The sequence below is a fragment of the Sesamum indicum genome, linkage group LG3 (genome assembly GCF_026168435.1).
Source record: "Sesamum indicum cultivar Baizhima isolate 11 linkage group LG3, ASM2616843v1, whole genome shotgun sequence".
Lineage (NCBI taxonomy): Eukaryota > Viridiplantae > Streptophyta > Magnoliopsida > Lamiales > Pedaliaceae > Sesamum > Sesamum indicum.
This window is the reverse complement of record NC_142659.1, coordinates 3,639,505-3,658,966: the sequence shown is the minus strand read 5'-3', so window position 1 is coordinate 3,658,966 and position 19,462 is coordinate 3,639,505. Positions and strand designations below refer to the sequence as shown.

Sequence of the window (19,462 nt, the reverse complement as noted above, 5' to 3'; positions counted from 1 at the left end):
TACGAGGCTATGATTATAAAACGAAAGAGATGCATAAATAAAATTAGAATTACCTCTTTTGCTATAGTTTTAATCGGAAAATACGTTCGCTTTAAGATCTCAACGTAGGAATTCTGTAAAGCAAAGTTCACACTACACCGGAACGAAGAAGGCCTTAATCCCTTTACTAGAAGAGATTAAGGTCAAACTCTCACCAAGTGAAAGAGAAGGGGGGCGACCGAAAGAGAGAGGTGAGAGAGAAGGGGGCGACCGAAAGAGAGAGGGAGAGGAGAGGAGTGTGTGTTTTCTATACCACTCACTATGTGTTGTTGTGTATTGTGTAATTATTTTCTAAATAATTACACACTATCCATATATATATATACCTTATATAAATAAGTAAAAATGTGTCTATATACATTCCACTCATTTATAAGGTAACCTTCCTTCTATATGATTGATCCAATCAAATCATATAGAGAGGGTTCTAATTATGGCCAAACTTGCACTTTCCAAAAATGTAATTTCTTGGTCAGCTCTCCTTCCATCAATTGGCTAGTGGGCCTCAATTAGTGGTCCAAATTAATATAAAATAAATTCAAGACCCAATGAATTTTAATTAAATTTAATTTAATAAAATTCAATCGAATTGAGCACAATATGTATTTAATTTAAATGAACATAAACCCAAAGCATCTTAATTACTTTATAAATTTAATTTATTAATTAATTAAGATAAACTCAATTAAATTAATCTAATTAATTTAATCTTGAGCTATCCATCCAATGGGTCACCCCACGTGTAAATAATCCAATTATTTATACCTTTCAAAATTAACTCCAAATTAATTTCTTATTCTTCCTCGGTGATTTTTGAGTATAACTTTTTAGGTTCACTTTTCAGCTAGACTTGAACTAGTGTCCAACACTATCGATTAATTAATTCCAATCTAATTAATCGTTCTTGATCAACCATTGATAAAAAAAACCAGCTACCACGGGTTGCCATATAGCAACAGTCCATGGTACTATAGACTAGGTGAATATCTATATAAACATTTAGGCTCTCGAGTCCATACGGGTATGGTCCTCCCATCTACCATCCTTAGTTTAGGGCATGAGTTCCCATCCTGGACTAGGCGTCTATGCTTTAATTCTTGAGACTGCGTTACACTAAGTTACTCGACATAGGAACCTCTTTTTCCTATTCGATCAACTACTGTGGTCACAAATTCATAAGGCGTGAACGTGTCTCCAAGTGCGTAGGAGATACCTCCATTACATACAAACAGGGGACGAATCCTCTTCTTGAACTCACCGTCCTCGCTACATACTGCGATTGCACTGGACAAGGCTTAAATCATCATGTTTGTGACACAATCACCTCTTGCGCAAATCCAAGATGTAGTCATCGTATGACGTGACTGCCATGATTCCTTAAATTTGAGGATTATTTCCATATTATTGGAGTTGAGGACTCAAGTCATACCGATCAAGTCTCTAAAACTTTCATATAACGGTCTCTACGAGTTAGTTCAGTCAATTAACCACCTTGTCAACTAACCAACTGAAATTGCATGTACGTCCAACGTCTGTTGCTGATGAAACACGGCATTCATCCAATGAATGCAATATTCAGTACAAGTCTCAATAAAACTCTCGATGCCCAGCTCGAAGTTCTCGACTTGGAACATTTCAAATCAACCCTCAAAAGTTGGTTTCATAGCCCCTATCCAATGCGCATCCCAACTACATGGGTTATCTAAAATGGTTTGTGGGCATCTGTTGTGACGTCAAAGCAGTCTTAATATAATTGGTAAGCGCAATAAACACATATATCAAGAATGAATACTTACCATATTTATCAGGACAATATTACTTAAATAAATATCGCTTGAAAAGTTTTTAAAACTGCCAATCCAATTGATTTTTGGACACATATTCCAACAATTTTTTATTCTTACTTTTTCCTTATCTTGCCCTTGTTATTATTAGTATAAAATTCTATTTTTGGGTACAAATTAAGTCACTTTAATTCTTTTTAATAATAATTTTTATAACTATAATTGGAGCAGATATCACGTGTTGTCAAATTAATAATTGGTGACAAAAAATGATTTATAAAATTATTGTCATAGACAATTAATTACTCATATAATATATAAGGGTAAGTTACAAGCTATATTTTATTTGGCTGGAATAATTACAAATACCTTATAATGTTTTGAAAATTACAAATACTGAACTCAGTTGAAAAAAAATATGTCGCCCCTAGTCAGTCGGTGAAGTGAATAATATCACTTTATTTTTATTGATTTATTTTTTTAAAAAATATTTGAAAAATATAAAATTTTTACGGTGGGTAAATAAATGATCTATAGGACCTATTAATTCATAAAAATATTTTAACTTTTTTTACAAAAATATAACATTATACTTTACAATCCATAAGAGTATTTTGGTCAGTTTATTACATAAATGAGATGGAAACTTAATAAAGGATAATTAAGTAGACTCGTTGTTAGACGGACGTTAAAATTATTGAAGGTATATGTAATTTTATAAATAATGAGAAATATTATAATTATATCAATTTTCAAGAAAAATGACTGTAATTTACCCTATATACAATGTCAATCCAATTACAACAAATACGTAAGTTAAATTTGTCCGTTAACTATATACAAAGTGTAATATATTTGTATGTGATTGTATATAATTCAGATCGATTGATCAATCATGTGAAAAATATGTTATACATTTTATGTGATTGGTTCGATTTAATTGAATTTGATTTGGACTAAAAGAATTTTTTTTTTTGGGAGGACGGGGCAGCCCATTTCGTTAATTTGGGCCCCACTTTTGAAGATCCGATAATATAATCCGGGTCGACAATTGCGCCCGGCTGCTGGCGCCAAGATGTTAATTTCCTTGGGGGCGCGAGGCCTTCTTTCTTCCTATCCAGTTTCGTTTGGAACTTTCTTCAAACACCTTCCAACTGTTAACGTTTCCACACTCAAATTCAACCTCGGTCCCGCCGGGAAAACCACCCTCAAGCTCTTCTCCACCTCCACCAACGCCGCCGCGTCGGCGGCCCTCGAGACACCCCATTTTCGGACATTGACCTGTGACCAAAAATATCAAATTCGGCTTTACGTTGATGCTCTTCTGCAATGGAACCAGGTTTTCCCCACATAATTGCTCTATACCTCTTTAATTTTCGTTATTGGCATGGATGATGCTTTTCTAAAATTGTTTTGCCATTTTGGGTTTGCAGAAAATGAATCTCACGGCGGTGAGAGAAGAAAACGAGGTGATGGAGAGGCACGTCGAGGACTCGTTAGCGATTATAGATCCTGTTCGCGATTCCTACCTATCGCATTGTGGGAGTTCTTTTGAAAAATTGAGTGTTGTCGACGTTGGAAGTGGAGCTGGGCTTCCGGGTCTGGTTCTTGCTATTGCGTGCCCGAGTAATGATCATAATTCCCTAAAGTGCTACAAATTTGGTTTTCAAAACGAGACTATTTTTGTATAATTTCTTTCTTGGGATTGGATTTTGCTTTAGGTTGGAATGTTACACTGTTAGAGTCAATGAATAAACGCTGCGTCTTCTTGGAGCATGTTGTTGGTCTCATTGGCTTGCAAAATGTGAAAGTTTTGCGGGGTCGAGCTGAGGTATGAATTTCCAGTCGACATAAAGGATGTAATCCCTACAACCATTGTACTGATGTTTGTTGTTGGATTTTGAGTGCTTCCTAACATCCTGTAGAATTGGGTGATAAATTCACATCTTTTTACTCGTAATACCACTGCTTCACACGATAGGTGTAGCAAAATAACTTGCAAGACAAAAGCCAATGTGAAAGTAAATGATCACTGTTGTTTTGACTGAGACATCTAGATGAAACTTCAATTTGTTTGACAGAATATATTTTCGCTTTTTACGTGGCAAAATTTCTAATATTTCTGAACCAGCCATTGAAGGTGAACTTTCTTAGAGATATCCATGTCATTTGATTGAACTATTATGTCTATTCTCATATCATCCTTTACTCGAGTTATATGCATCAAGTGGAAATTTAGTTTGTGATGCTTTTGTTGTGCCTTCAACAGTATTTGAGCTGAATAGATCTCTATTATTTTGTGGGACTGGTTATTTGGTTTTCGCCAATGCAGATTGGATATCTTTACTTGGAAGATTGAGTTTTAAGTCATTTTTTGCTTAACTTTATGGCTAACTAGTAATTAGTTATGATGCGGTGTGCCCATGGTACTTTGTGAAATCGCCTACGTGAATGACCACAAATTATGCTAACTCATGCATTACAGACCTCAGAGGTAGCTTTCAACTGCCATCGCGGTTGTTGTCCTGTTCTCTCTGGTCGTTACATAGGAGAAAGTTTTATAAATAATGGTTATAACTATATTTACCATGTTTTGAAGATTTTCTTAAGCAAGAACTTTGTCAAATAACTAATATTGCTTCACTCTTTCAATTTTTGATTGAAAACATTCTCACTGCACAGTAGTCAGTTTCTCATTGTAGAATCGAGCTTGTAGTAGATTAGTTCATGAACCATAGTTTGTTAATGTGATAATTTTGACTTCATACTGTGGGTTCTATTGGTTAGCTAGGGGCATCCCACTTGTATTTTATGCGCCGATGGATACATGCAGCAATTGTGGATGTTCACTTAGCTGTTGAACTTTCAAATGCAGTGCAACTGGTTTTTCTCTTCTAGTGTTTTCTGCATGATAAACTTAGTATTTTGAGCATGACATATGTGATGGGCATCTGGGAGCATACTATCCTAGTCAGGCAGTTGGGAATACTCCTCAGATACTCATTAAGAGTTCATCTTCTTTCAAGTCAAACTTTATTTATCTATCAAGATATCATGCTCCTATATGCAACTTTATGATGGTTTATAATTTGATCTTCATGTGGTTTATTTCCTTCCAAAAGACATTGTTTCTCAATTGGTTTGGCTGGAAAAGCTAGAAATACTATCAAATGAAAATTTTCATGTCATTTATTTTGTAATATTTCATTAAAATCTCATGTATGCCCGTTTAAATCTGAAACTCTGTATAGGACAGAATCTAGGTCAAAATCTTGACTTCAGAGAGGGTTTTGATATTGCAGTTGCTAGAGCAGTTGCAGAAATGAGAGTTCTGGGTAAGCACTTGCAGTGGCCGTCTTTTTATTGCATTAGTGGTACATGAATCCTTAAGCATTGTTTTCTTTTTTGGCATGAAGCTGAGTACTGTCTGCCTCTAGTCCGTGTTGGTGGTTTGTTTGTCGCGGCAAAAGGTCATGATCCTCAGGTATGCTGCTTTGAACAGAGGTTCTTAAATCTTTACATTCTGGTTCTACCATTACGTTTACATTCGTTTTCTGAATTTCCCATGTGTTTTTACATGTTTATCTATGAGCATAGATAGGCATGTACACGGTGTATATGAATAACCTTATTATAAACGTCTTTCCAGGAGGAGGTTACAAAAGCTGAAAGAGCTATTCATTTGATGGGTGCTTCTCTCTTGCAAACATGTTTTGGTATGTATTTTCTTAGCTAAATTTGGATTATCCACCTTGTGTGTGACCTATGATAAATACATTCTGAACTCATTTGGTTCTTTATTGCAATGTCCTTTTCGGTTTGTTGTGACCTTTTCTTTTTTACTTTATCTTCTGGTTCTGATTTTGAAAACCCTATTGAAAATTCAGTTCTTTTTTGATGTACTGGTAGTTTACCCTTTTTAGCTTTTCAGAGCCTTAAGCAGGGACAGGTCCAGAAGTGAAAGTTTGAGAAAGCCGGTCAATTTTTTATATTTATATATTGGACTTTGCTACTTTAGGCTCACATTGTCACATTGTTGGGGTTGGGGGGGGGGGGGGGGCATTGAAATAATTGGAGGGGCGAATATGTACCAAAAATTCAAATATTATGCACAAGGGTTAAGGAAAATAAGAAAGTTGGGGGGTCCGTGGAGGGGATCCTTTGGTGGCCTTAAGCTTTCCTGAAGTGCAGGTCATAAGGCCCTCTAGTCCTTAGGTATTCACTCTATGATAGACTTGGTTTATTCCCTATAAATCTGAACCGTTCAAATGTGAAAGCCAACAACTGGCGAACTTGTGTAAATTGCTAACATTGTATGCGCTTGAATTCAGTGGAATCACACAGCAAATATGGACAAAGAACAGCCATTATGTGTGTAAAAGACGGTCCCACCCCAAGAAAATATCCTCGTGCTCCCGGTACTCCAGCAAAGCTACCAATGTGAAGAGGATGCTCAATCAGTACGCATTTGTTGTTCATCTGTTGTACCATATTGTCTTTGACCTGTTCATTAACAAATAGAATTCCACTTCTGTAATTCGACTGGGAAACAAATTGATGTATAGCTTATCAGCATGAAACAGTTTTGTCACTTTGTTCTTCTTTGCAGTTCTTCCATCTCTTCTTACTCCTCTTGTGCATGAGTACGAAATTGCTCCTTTTTCCTAGTATTGGTCGGAAGCTCCTTTCGTATTCGGTGTACATTCACGTGCATCAACTCTGGAACATCATGAGATTATATCTCTTCTGGGAATCCGATGACTGTTGCTTGGAATCCCAGACATGCTTTGTGGCTTCCTTATGATGTGCTCCCCGCTCGTTGTATTTCATTTGTTGAAATGTATTAACCGTTATTCATCATCCTTAAACAGTTTCCTGTTGGTATACTTAGCATTTGCCATTTCAGTGTGAGCCATTAAAAATCTGAAAGCCAAAACAGACAGTGCTAAATTATGACAATATCTTCTGTGTATGTAATGTGCTCTGCAAAGTTCAATCCAATTTTAACTGAATGTGTATGTGAATGGACTGAATCATTGAATCACATATGATAATATTAATATTTTATGTTAGAAATTATCATATAGTCATGAAAAATGTAAACATGGGTCTTGATGGGCAAGGTATTATTATTATTAGGATATATGACAACAATCTCTCTTGAAATTTGACATAATTACGAATATTCTCTCATTATTTGAAAAATTATCAATATTCCATTGATTTTGATGGTCGTCGAACAATTAATTTATTTTGTTAGTTTTTGTTAGGTTTTTATTCATTTTTTGTAGTAAACTGACCAAAATGTTCTTATGGACTAAGAATTATAATTTTATTTAATTTTAAAATTTTTTTATTTACTAAGTGAATAATTTCTTATAATTTTTTTAAGTTTTTTCATCCAACTATCCAATTTTTTTTATAAATTTTAAATTTTTTTTAGAAAAGAAAAAAGTACAGTAACGGCATAGTTGATAATTTCATACCTCCATTTAAGGATTACATAATTTGGTCAAGCGTTATTAGAATATTTATAATTTTTCAAATAATAAGGGAATATTTATAATTATGCTAAATATCAAGAGATGTTGTAATTTACTCTTTATTATTATTGTTGTTGAGTGTAATATGTTGGATGGGTTTATTACACTTTTAGTGCAGGTTCAATATCTTTTACTTTCTACCTTATGAGGTTTTCAAAATGATTATAAAATTGAACAAATTTGAAACACTTTTACGTTACGAAAATTTTCAAAATTGCAAAAGTCTCAACACATTTAATCTCATAAGTCATAAATAATTTTGGAACAATTTTAAAAATCTCATAAAATAAAAAACTAAAAAAGTATTAAAGCCGAACCTATGAAACTAAAATATAACTTTGCCTACCTTTCTATATACACAGAAACGAGTGGTTTTTTGCATGGATTTTGCTTTCATCCAACAGTTGTCGATTAGAATGAACACTGAATTCTGCTTTCCAACAGTTATTATCTTGAGATGAACATTAGTGCAAGACATTCTTATCCAGCCAAAAATTAAGGTAGAAATCATTACCAATCTGCTTTTCATACAATTTGAGCACATGGAGAGTGATATACACATCTGGAACTGACCTCTAAAAGGTTAACTAACAATAAAAATACATAAAAAAGCATAGTCCATCAACCCCTATATATAATACATCTCTCTGCCATCCCAAAAACATCAATGCTCAAATCTGCACTTCATTAAATTGTACAACTTGCTTCTCTATGTCCTCTTTTACCCAAATTATTCCATTATTGTACACTACTTTTCAGATCTCCACTTCTGGCCATTCCAAATTCACACTTTTACACTATGTCAAATGGCTCATCCACTTTCTATTATATATATATATATATATTTACAGAAGATTACATTTTAATTTTCACAAGTCAATTTATTTGTCATTTTGATTCTACGATGTTGCGTCCGCTAGATTTATATAACTACTAAAAACTTGCGATTTTAGTCCCAATTCTCTGTTAGATTTAGGACGGAAACAACACGTGCCCATGCACGTGCTCCGCTAAGTTTGAGGGAATTGAGAGGTGTTCTCATCATATGTCTAATAAAATTAAGGTTTGGGACTAAAATTACAACAGTTTTTGGAGTTAGAGGATGGAATGTGGTGAGTTAAACAATAATAAGACGAAAATCGCAAAGGGCTAATCACTTGTGGGATGTTAGATGTAATCTTCCCTCTATTTATAAAAAGATAGACAAAAGGGCTTCCCAACTCATGAAAGCAAATATGCGAGAAATCTTGCTTCTGTAATGACTGGTAGTGAAATTATCAAGTGCTGATTATGGATTAATTATTACCTCTTAGAATGGCAGGAAAATCTTCCAGACCTTAATGTCACTGTCCAGACTGCCACTGTACAGCAGACATGTTTTTAGTGCATTTGATGTATTAGCACTGCTGTTATGATCATATGCTGCAGCAATGCACTTAACAGGCCCTTTATGCCCTTCAAGAACTGCTAAGCAAGAGTATGATCTCCCCACCCCTCCCCAGATCCTCACAGTCTTGTCAGCTGAACCACTGAACACCAACTCTACTACCACATCCAAACACAGTATGGACTTACTGTGCCCCCTGAGTGCCCCCACCGCCGCCATCCTGCCGCCACCCTCGTTCGTCCAGACGAGAATTGAACCGTCGGAGCCACCTGAGTACAAAACCATCCCGTCTCCGGTAAGTGCAAGAGCATTAACCCCCGAGTCATGTTTCTCCAATGTGTCCACTAGGGAATGCGTCTTAGAGTCTGACTCTTGCCTCGACCACACTCTGATTCTCGTGTCGGATGAGGCTGTGTAGACATGGCCGTCATCCGACAGAGCAATGGCGTTTATTGCATCGTCGTGCGCATTGGCTATGGATTCCAGGCACTTGAAATCCGTCATCCTCCAGACTTTGAGTGTCCGGTCCCAAGAAACGGAGTAGAGCAGCGTCTCGTCTGTCGATAAGGCTAATGCTGAGACAGAGTCAACATGGTGAATCCATGTGCATTTCTTGTGCCTTCTGACTTGGATTCTGCTCTTGGGGACCAAGAGTCTAAGGGCACGGTCGCTCAGTGTCGGCAGCGTGGCCAAGTGCGTGATTTGACGGTGAAACTTGCTGACATCTTCTATTTTCCAGACACGGATTTTATGGTCCTGATGAGCACTTATGATGAGCTTATTGTCAGATGATGACACAAGGGCTTTAACTGCACCCTTACCTGCTGCCATGACTAAGTCATGATCATCGGTTGGAGATTCAGCGTCCAGTGCTAGAGAACTCAGACTACGTAGACGGATTTCTTTGTCGGAAGAGCCGGTGACTAGGAATTCTCCGGCAAGAACGAGGGACGACGTGTAGGCGTTGTGGCCCTTGAGAGTGGCTATGCATTGGTGGTGGCCGTGGAGGAGGTGGGCTGGTGGTGAAAGTGAATGAACAGATGAAGAAGCCCTGATTGAGTTATAAGTTTGATCAGTTGGCCTCATTTTTGTATTGGAAAGAAGCATGGAAGAGAAATCATATATAGAGAGAGGGAGAAGAGAGTATGAGGGAGTGAGCTGTTGCACTTTGAATCCAATATTACACTCAAATTTCTTGATATTTCGTATAATTATAAATATTCATTTAAAAAATTATCAATACATTTAGACCTTATTTACGTATACGTTGTTTGGATGACAAAATAAAAAAGAAATTCTGTATTAATTATATTATAATTACTTGAACTGTTTAAGTTGAATATTAGTTCAATTTTGTACCGGACTTGGAGATAAAAATCGAACCCCTACAATATAAAGTAAACACCTTACAAGAGTATATTGAACAATTTATCCGATTTAATAATAAAGAGTATACGTGACTTGATATATAATTATGTAACTTGGATTGTATAAAAAATATCAAGTTATCCTTAATGAAATTTAAACTTTAAATAAAAAAAAGAAAATATGATGTTGGATAAAAATTATTATAAAAAAATATAATTATTTTAAAAAATATGTAAAATTATAATTTTGGGTTTAAAAGGGCATTTTGGATATTTCAATATAAAATTTAAAAATTTCCTAAAGAAAACTAAAGATTGCTATTATCAAGCAGTATTGATAATTTATCAAACAACGAAAGATTTTTTATAATTTACCCTTTAAATTAATACTGCACATTCAATTTATATGTATATTTAAGAGATAATTTTATATACATGACGTACATCTATGGAAAAAAAAAAATACAATAAGAATAGAGTTTCATCTACATTTATTTCGATGATCTTTGTTTTCATCAATGCTTTTTATTCTTAAATCCGCTCAATTTCAATGATCATGATCAAATATTCATACATACGAGTGATGAAACTCAAATTCACGACCTCAAATCAACCAATTTTACATAGTGACTAATGATTTAAAGGATGACTAGGCAAATTTATTATCAACTTTTCAGTCCATCTTATGAGAAATTCTGAAATACTTATAAATAAATAACTAATATCCCCTTTTTATTTTTTAAATTTTGACGAATTCCATCGATTTCGATCATATTATTTATAAAATTGTCAATACTTTATAAGTTTTATAATATTATTTTTCGAAACACTAAAAAAATATAATTAACATTAAAATAAAATCTAATGTTTATCTCATAAGAAATGAAAAAAATGAATTAAATTAGAGGAGGAGGATTAATATTTAATTGGATGGATGGGAAAGACAAGGTATGACAGTCCATGTTGGAACAACAATATAATTGTATTCATGGAAAGAGCTCTTTTTTCATAATTTAGACAGTGGAAGACAAGCCTTTTCCCACTATTATCTCACTATCTCTTGCATTTATTTTTGTCTCTTTTTATGTGGGATTCTTTTTTTTTAAATTTTTATTGCAGTTGATTAGTTATATATATATTTAATGTATTAAATAATGTATATTTTAATAAAAAAATTGTTTATTTTACGTAATTAACTTTTATTTTTGGGAAAAAGTATTATTTTAGTCAGCTAAGTATGCCTAATTTTAATTTTAGTCTGATAACTATGTCTATTTTTGTTTAGGTCCAGTAACTTACGAAATTGCTTACTTTTAGTCCTCTGACATATTTTCGGACAATTTTACTCCTATGAGTGCATACGGATTAAAACTGCCTTTCAAAAATTGCATAGGGGTAAAATTGTCCCAAAATCTGCCAAAGGACTAAAAGTAAGCAATTTCGTAAGTTACTGGACCTAAACAAAAATGGACATAGTTATTGGACTAAAATTAAAATTAAGCATACTTAGCGGACTAAAATAATACTTTTTCCTTTATTTTTTTATATTAAATTTGAATGGATAGATTTGAATTTGAGGGAATGATTCACAGAAAATGAATTCATATTAAAGAAATTTAAAATTTATAAATATTTGAGAAAATATAATTCAGAATTAGAATTAAATAATTTAAAATTATCCAATCAAATTGAAAGAAATTATTATTAGAATTTGAAATAAATAAATCCAAATTCATCCATTTAAATGCAACCTTAAAGAAGCACACACAAGTAGGAAGAAGAAAGTAGTGAGATAAAAGGTGAAGTATTTTCACTTTTCAAAAAACTTAATTGAAAATTTTTCCTTCTTCTATTATAATTTATAATAGAGAAAATTGCATTAATAGCCCCTGAAATTAGATTTAATTATACAAACATCTGCTATTTATTGCGAAAGATAAGTACACCACTTAAAATTATAATTATAGATACAAGTACGTATGAAATTTTACACAAACACCCTCAAAGGTACTTGTAATTTTATAAACAGTAGGGGGTATTTGTGTAATTAGGTCTATCATAAGCGGGTGCCGATCTAATATACTCTTAATAATATCACTACTGTAGATCTTAAAAGCCGATGGGTCTTAGTTTAGTTAGCGAAGCTGAGACCCTATGATTAAGAGGTTATGAGTTTGAATCCTAATAATATGTGGGTAGCTATCGACTAATTATAAATACTTGACATTGATAACTGGCGTATATTGATTATTGATGATTGAATTAATTAATTACAGATTAATTTCGAATGCGGACCAGGTCTGATCAGTTAAAACCACTCAGATCTAGAACAGTGGATAAGAACCGAACTTATTCTGCATACAACCAGATACGTTTCAAATACAAAGCATATTTTAAAACAAATAATAACATAGGGCTATGTGTCACACTAACATAAAATCCAAGAAACACAATGGTAGCTTGTCCCCATCCATGTTCATATATGTATTGACCAAATTGTGAAAATTGAGTACCCAATAAATACCAAACATAAACCTAATTTTTGCTTGGCATCTTTCCTATTCCAACTTCCCCTAATTTTGCTGCCTGTGATGGCCCTCCTTTTGAGCCTGTGGGATGGAGATGGAACAACACTTGTCACTTTGAAAACATGACAAGACTAATTGTGTCTCAAGAAATTACAATTTTAGTCCCGTAAATATGGGGATGGTAATTTCAATTTTGTATGGATTCGCCTTCATAATTTTGTCTTATAATATTAAAAATTCAGCATATTGAGGACAAAAATATCTGGAATTGCTAAGATGTCTGAAAAAAGTGCACTCACGTGCATTTTTCAGGTCATTTTTATCCTTAATATGGAAGGATTTTAAAATTATAGGACAGAATTGTTAAAGTGAATTTCTATAGGACTTAAATTTTCATCCCTTTACTTACATGACTAAAATTATAATTTATCCCGTATTCTCATTATGCTCTAAAAAATAATGAGAAATGGGAGGAAAAAAGATTTGAAATTTGATTTAATAATTTGGAGTGAAATTATATAACAAAGGAATTATATTTGTTTTAGTGGGGCAATTAGCTGTTTTTCCAATTATTTTGAAAAAACTTTTAAAATTCTTTATCTAGTTGAGGATTTTGAGTGCATATTTTTTCTTAAATACAAAAAAGACAGTGCTTTAATTTGTGAATAAATAAATAAATGAATCTTGTCAAATTTACTGAATTTATATCTATTTTTTAAGTTTTTTTACCAAATAATAATAATAATAATAATAATAATAATAATAAATGAATCTTTGTAGGTGTGATTAGCTATGTTTGACCTACAAATAATCCACACCGAAAGCAATCCAATGGTCTAATACATCTTATCCTACATGCACACTATTATTACTTCGAAACTCTCTCTCTCTCTCTCTCTCTCTCTCTCTCTCTCTCTATATATATATATATATATATATATATCATATCACTGGTTCGGACATTCAAATGTCTATCACATTTTTTCATGTGGGCCGAGGAAGTTGTCCACGTGAGTTTGTATCTACATGAATTGTGACCTCTTGATCAATACTATAATTTATACGACCAGTATTAAATTTTCTATATGTATATATGTATGTATATTTACTAAAATGCTTTCAACCAAAACAACCATTCTTCTTCTTTTCTTTTCTTTTTTTTTCCTTAATTTTTTACGGGTATTAAATTCAAATGCATCATCTGTGTATGAAAAAACTTATGGGTACAATTAATCAAAGTGGCCCAAAAACCACAAATTCGTTTCAACGTGTCTCAACTAATTAATCCAATTAATTAATTTAAATCTACGACCATGCACTATACATTATTACATTTCCCACTCTAAATTAATAATTAATGCCAAAAGAGTACAACTCAACGTGGATACCTCAATCTTGCATTCATTTCATCCCTTTTTTTTTTTAATTTCTTATTTTGCATGAACGTGGATGCTACCACCTTTTGCTCTTCCCTTAAATTATTTCAATTTTCTACCTAACTCATAATTATTATTATTCTTATTCCCTATATATGTATATATATATATATATCAAGAAAATTTTCACATTATAAAGAGTTTAATATATGATTTAAAGTCACAACTATCCCTATCCCAAATCTCTCAACTCCAACCAAGAATGGTGAGATTGCCATCATCATATTCCATTTTGGCCTTATTAGCTAGTCTACTAGCTCTAGAGGCATCGATCGTCGGGGCGTTCGACTACAGCATGGCCCTTGACAAGACTTTGTTGTTCTTTGAGGCGCAACGGTCGGGTAAACTCCCCGTGAACCAACGTGTAAAATGGCGTGGTGATTCAGGCCTTAGTGACGGTTATGCTCAGGGGGTACGTTTTTGTTTTTCTCAAAACTGTACGACTTTTTTAACAACTTGTGGATGTGTAATTAACACGTTTTATTTATATTTGTCTTTGTTTGACATGGACGATAGGTGAACTTGGTGGGAGGGTATTACGACGCCGGCGATCATGTGAAGTTTGGGCTCCCAATGGCGTTTAGTGTGACGATGCTGTCATGGGCTGCAGTTGATTTCAGGCAAGAATTGGTGAGTTTGGACCAGATGGGACATACTTTGAGAGCAATCAAATGGGGAACTGATTACTTCATTAAGGCACATCCTCAGCCTTATGTTCTTTGGGGACAGGTAGTTGTTTTTTTCATGGATTAGTTTTCATTGTTTTTTTTTTTTTTTATGTTGCATGTTGTGAATTTACTATCAATTTTTGTTGTTAGGTTGGAGACGGAGTGTCGGATCATTGTTGTTGGGAACGAGCAGAGGATATGACCACGCCAAGAACGGCGTATAAGCTCGACCCTGAGCATCCGGGATCGGATCTTGCCGGAGAAACGGCCGCCGCCCTTGCCGCCGCCTCTCTTGCTTTCAAGCCTTATGATTCTGCCTACTCTAGCCTTCTGCTTGTGCATGCAAAACAGGTTTTTATGTTTTTTTCAATTGAGGAGGTGTTTGCAATTGCTTAAAATAAACGTTTGTCAACTTAACTTGAATGTGAATGATATTTCATTAATTACATTACAACTTTATGGACAACATATTCCCACCATAAAACCAGAAATTATTACAAACACCCCAATGTAAGTGATATTTTACCATGTTTTTTGTTTGTGATATAGCTTCATGACATTTTTCATGTCAAGAAAGAGTTTTTTAACTTGCTTTTTTGGAACTCTACAGCTTTTTTCCTTTGCAAATAGATTCAGAGGCTTCTATGATGACTCCATTGGATCAGCCAAGCAGTTCTATACATCAACCGGTTACTCGGTATGTACCGTTTTTCATCGATGTCATCCCTCGGATTCTTGTCATAATGCTTCCTTAGTCCTCAAACTCTGGCAACCTTGTATACTAGGATGAACTGTTGTGGGCTGCTACATGGCTCCACCGGGCGACAAACGACGACTACTACTTGAACTACGTCGTCGACAACTGTGTCTCTTTAGGTGGAACAGGATGGGCAGTCAAAGAATTTTCATGGGACAACAAGTACGCCGGAGTTCAGATCCTCCTCTCTAAGGTAAGCGTTCGACTACAACTTCCTTAGTCATGTCTGACAATAGTAGTCCTAAAATTTTTACCTTAACTTGTAACAACATCTGTGAAGGTTTTGCTGGATGGAGCTGGAGGAGCATACACTTCCACACTACAACAGTATCGAGCGAAAGCCGACTACTTCACCTGTGCCTGTCTGCAGAAGAACGACGGCTACAACGTTCCTATGACTCCTGGTCTGTACTATTGGCACTCATATGTTTCACCAACTAAAAAACAGCTTAAATTTTTTGACCAAGTAATCTAAATTCTTACAAGGATGTAGCTTTTAATGTTGTTCAGGGGGTCTGCTCTACCTGCATGAATGGAACAACCTGCAGTACCCTGCCTCGGCTGCGTTTCTACTAGCTGTCTACTCAGACTATCTTGCAAAGGCGAAAAGTGTCGTCAAATGCCCAGATGGCGAACTCCAACATCAAGATCTCCTCAACTTTGCAAAATCACAAGTACACATGCGCGCATAACTAACTTCTTTAGTCATTATTACCATCACTCTCTTTAACATCTGAAAACACTCTGTCCAGGCCGACTACATTCTTGGCAAGAATCCCATGTCCTTGAGCTACATAGTGGGCTACGGTCAAAACTACCCAATGCACGTGCATCACAGAGGTGCGTCTATCGCCCCCGTTTCTCTGCTCAAATCTGCAGTCGGATGTGTGGAGGGATTCGAGACGTGGTACAAACGTCCCGAGGCTAATCCAAACGTTATACATGGAGCCCTTGTTGGAGGTCCCAATGCTAAGGACGAATTCACAGACGATAGGTCAAATTACGAGCAAACTGAGCCGACATTGTCTGGTACCGCCCCTCTGGTGGGACTTTTCTCCAAGCTGCACAGTCTGCCTCGAAATTCTGCAGGTAAAATTACATGCACTTTCAAGATATCAAACGTTAATTTTTATTATCATTAGTTAACTGTTTGATAGCTGCCTTGACTTACAGCTTCCTATAATCAAGAATCACAAAAACCTTCCATTCCTTACCACAAACCACAAGGTACATCGCAAATGCCTGTCTTATTACATCACAAGTTTACTACTACTCTTGCTTCTGTCTTCTTTCTTTCGTCGAATTAGCCACATCAATATGAAAAGGAAACAGACATAAACAGACACTAGGAGTCTCTTATATTATATCTTACAAGCTTTCAAACGTCTTATAAAATGTGGTTTCTTGCAGCCCATGTTCCGGTTCAATTTCTTCACTCGATAACCAACACATGGACCGTCGGGAAGGAGGCGTACTACCGGCACAAGGTGATCATCAAGAATGTGTCTGAGAAGCCCATCAGAGAACTGAAGCTGCACATTGAGAACCTGACAGGATCCCTATGGGGTCTTTCACCAACACAGGAGAAGAACACTTATGAACTTCCTGAATGGCTGAAAGTACTGGAGCCTGGTTCAGATTGCAGTTTTGTGTACATTCAAGGTGGTGCTCAGGCCAAGATTTTAGTTCAAGCCTACCGTTAAGGAAACTATGAGATTTTGGACTAATACATGATGTGAATGTGATAAAAAACACATTTTCAAGCACATGATTTTGGTCAAAAATATAATACATATAGGGAAAAATGCAAGCAACCCCCTTGTGATATCGTAAATCAGTAAATTACCCTCTTATAAAAAAATAAATAGCGAGTTAACTCCCTGTATTTTTTAAAATACAATAATTTACCCCCTTATGATTTTTAAAATGAAACAATTTTCCTCCCTGTATAAGGAGGTAAATTGCTTCATTTTAAAAAGTACAGGAGGAGTAAATTGCTATATTTTTTTTCATAGGGAGTAATGTGCTCATTTTCAATATCACGTCGGGATAAATTATTATTCACCCTATATATATATATATATCTTTGTATCTTCTCCCATAAAAAAATACTTAAAGATCGCTACGGTTTGATAATTGTACCACATACTACGAGATTTGTCGAGCTACCTCAATGTCTTGTTTATAAAAGGTCTAAACAATCACATTTATAATCAACTTAGGTAAATGTGATTTTTTTTTATCAATTTCTAATAATAATTTTATAATCTTAAATAAACAAATAATGCTAAACAAATCTCTATTTTAATACTACATTTATGTGTCGCCCTTTTATTCCATCCTAGTTAGTAAATATGCCCTAAAAGTACTAAGTTTTTCAATTTGTATTTTCTTAAAAAAAGAGTCTCAATCACTCAATTATTGGTTGATCATCGTAAAATGAAATGAATCAGAAAATTCAATCGGACTAGTGATGTCCATCTACGGGATCTTCTCGACCAATATTACAAAATCAAATACTAATTATTTTTCAAATTGAGTTGTAAATGATCCGAATCGAGGACAACATAGGAGGAAAAAGGGAAGACAACCTATATGGCTTTGTCTCGATGTCTATTTTCCGTTCAACAAACTAATTTGAAGTCTGATATTCCAAACCTTCAAGTGTTTTCAAAACAAAGATGACTACTGGATATGAACGGAGAAAATGTATTTTATCCCCTGTAATATTGATAATGTGCAAAAAATTTTCAATAAAAATAAATAGCAATTTATCCTTTAGATTTTTGAGGATAGAGCAACCCCCCCCCCCCCCCCGCCCATGAGAGAGAATGTAATCCACGCGCCTCCCTTGTTAGTTTTTATAATTTTTAAGAATAAATATTATTTTATGTATAAATGCAATGCACTCGAGCGCATTAGGGACCTTTTTACTTCATTTTGAGAAATACGAGGAGGTAAATTGCTATTAATTTTTTTACAAATTTTTTTTTTCTCTTTTTGGTCAACACAGGAAGGGTAAATTGCATTTAACCCGAATATGAAGCGGCTGCTTCAAATGCATTTAGACTTAACCATCCGAAATCATTGGTGTTCATCAAAAAATGAAGCTCCATTCAGGTCAGAAATCATTCCTATTTCTTGAAAAATTATACATATATTCTACAGAATCATCAATATCATTACACAAACTATCTCTATTCAATTATCATGAATAATTTTTGTAATTTCACAAAAAGTATGTATGAAAATAGAGCTCTTGCTCATTCTCATCTCAATTTTCTGATTTTTTTGCCATATTTTGGTAAATGATAGAGGTTTTACTAGTCATTGTTTTATTCGATATCATGCAGGCATCTCAGAAAGCTATCAGTTTGCTGCTACATCAGCAAATTCAATAAATTTTGAATAATTAAGGAGTCTTTTAATTAAATCGAACAAATATTAGGGTACTAAATATAACTTTTCAAATAATAAAAAATTTATGTTCAATTTGGTGTAAAAAGTTGAGTTTTATTTGTGTGTATTTTTATTTTATTTGGGGTAGTTTTGTAAAACTACACAATTTATAGAAAATAATTGACTAATTTATACTACAACTAATCATTTGTTTTATCAATAAAATATATTTATTTTATTCTTATATATTCTAAAATTTTTCACGCATTTATCTATCATATCGATATTTATCTCATCTCTTAACATAGATACGCCCTTATTCGTAAGTGATGTGATACAAGAACTACTTATTTATTTTTATTTTTTTTTAGAGATAAGACCTATTTATTTATGGTCACCCAATAATTACCAAAATGAAGGTATGAATATTATTGTTTTCGCAATTATATCAGATTCTTAAAAATATTATCGAGAAAATCTTAATTAAGAGATAATTGGTATTTTTTTATAGGTTTTATCTATGATTTATTTAAATAAATCATCTCTAGTTATTA

General features: G+C 34.2%; 3 protein-coding genes across 4 annotated transcripts; 2 read left to right on the top strand and 1 right to left on the bottom strand.

The window, feature by feature from the left end:
- Positions 1-2,869: 2,869 nt before the first annotated feature.
- LOC105157169 (S-adenosyl-L-methionine-dependent methyltransferases superfamily protein) lies at positions 2,870-6,723 on the top strand. 2 transcript variants are annotated; one of them, XM_011073483.3, is made up of 8 exons: positions 2,870-3,162; positions 3,257-3,449; positions 3,545-3,654; positions 5,080-5,158; positions 5,240-5,307; positions 5,473-5,539; positions 6,155-6,283; positions 6,433-6,723. In XM_011073483.3, exons 1-7 carry the CDS (start codon positions 2,899-2,901, stop codon positions 6,265-6,267), a joined length of 894 nt encoding a protein of 297 aa, XP_011071785.1. In that variant the 5' UTR covers positions 2,870-2,898; the 3' UTR covers positions 6,268-6,283; positions 6,433-6,723. The 2 variants fall into 2 exon arrangements, with proteins under 2 accessions (XP_011071785.1, XP_011071784.1); XM_011073482.3 differs by having other exon boundaries at positions 6,155-6,723.
- Positions 6,610-9,906, bottom strand: LOC105157391 (protein JINGUBANG-like). The gene is made up of 2 exons (XM_020692962.2): positions 8,673-9,906; positions 6,610-6,746 (listed from the first exon to the last, which is right to left on the bottom strand). The coding sequence occupies exon 1, from the start codon at positions 9,858-9,860 to the stop codon at positions 8,676-8,678; it is 1,185 nt and encodes a 394-aa protein (XP_020548621.2). The 5' UTR covers positions 9,861-9,906; the 3' UTR covers positions 6,610-6,746; positions 8,673-8,675.
- A 4,339-nt stretch (positions 9,907-14,245) lies between these two features.
- On the top strand, positions 14,246-17,599 carry LOC105157390 (endoglucanase 5). The gene is made up of 10 exons (XM_011073802.3): positions 14,246-14,496; positions 14,601-14,813; positions 14,903-15,103; positions 15,363-15,449; positions 15,538-15,702; positions 15,790-15,913; positions 16,020-16,183; positions 16,262-16,598; positions 16,683-16,736; positions 16,920-17,599. Exons 1-10 carry the CDS (start codon positions 14,287-14,289, stop codon positions 17,210-17,212), a joined length of 1,848 nt encoding a protein of 615 aa, XP_011072104.2. The 5' UTR covers positions 14,246-14,286; the 3' UTR covers positions 17,213-17,599.
- The last annotated feature ends 1,863 nt before the right edge of the window (positions 17,600-19,462 follow it).

What these genes read in the sequence shown, in the direction of transcription:
- LOC105157169 (XM_011073483.3), top strand. Translation starts at nt 2,899, where the DNA reads ATGTTAATTTCCTTGGGGGCGCGAGGCCTTCTTTCTTCCTATCCAGTT. An exon ending in TCTTGCTATTGCGTGCCCGA is followed by an intron (nt 3,450 to 3,544) that starts GTAATGATCATA and finishes ATTTTGCTTTAG; the next exon opens with GTTGGAATGTTACACTGTTA. An exon ending in TGCAGAAATGAGAGTTCTGG is followed by an intron (nt 5,159 to 5,239) that starts GTAAGCACTTGC and finishes TTTGGCATGAAG; the next exon opens with CTGAGTACTGTCTGCCTCTA.
- LOC105157391 (XM_020692962.2), bottom strand. Translation starts at nt 9,860, where the DNA reads ATGCTTCTTTCCAATACAAAAATGAGGCCAACTGATCAAACTTATAAC.
- LOC105157390 (XM_011073802.3), top strand. Translation starts at nt 14,287, where the DNA reads ATGGTGAGATTGCCATCATCATATTCCATTTTGGCCTTATTAGCTAGT. An exon ending in CAACGTTCCTATGACTCCTG is followed by an intron (nt 15,914 to 16,019) that starts GTCTGTACTATT and finishes AATGTTGTTCAG; the next exon opens with GGGGTCTGCTCTACCTGCAT. An exon ending in TCTGCCTCGAAATTCTGCAG is followed by an intron (nt 16,599 to 16,682) that starts GTAAAATTACAT and finishes CTTGACTTACAG; the next exon opens with CTTCCTATAATCAAGAATCA.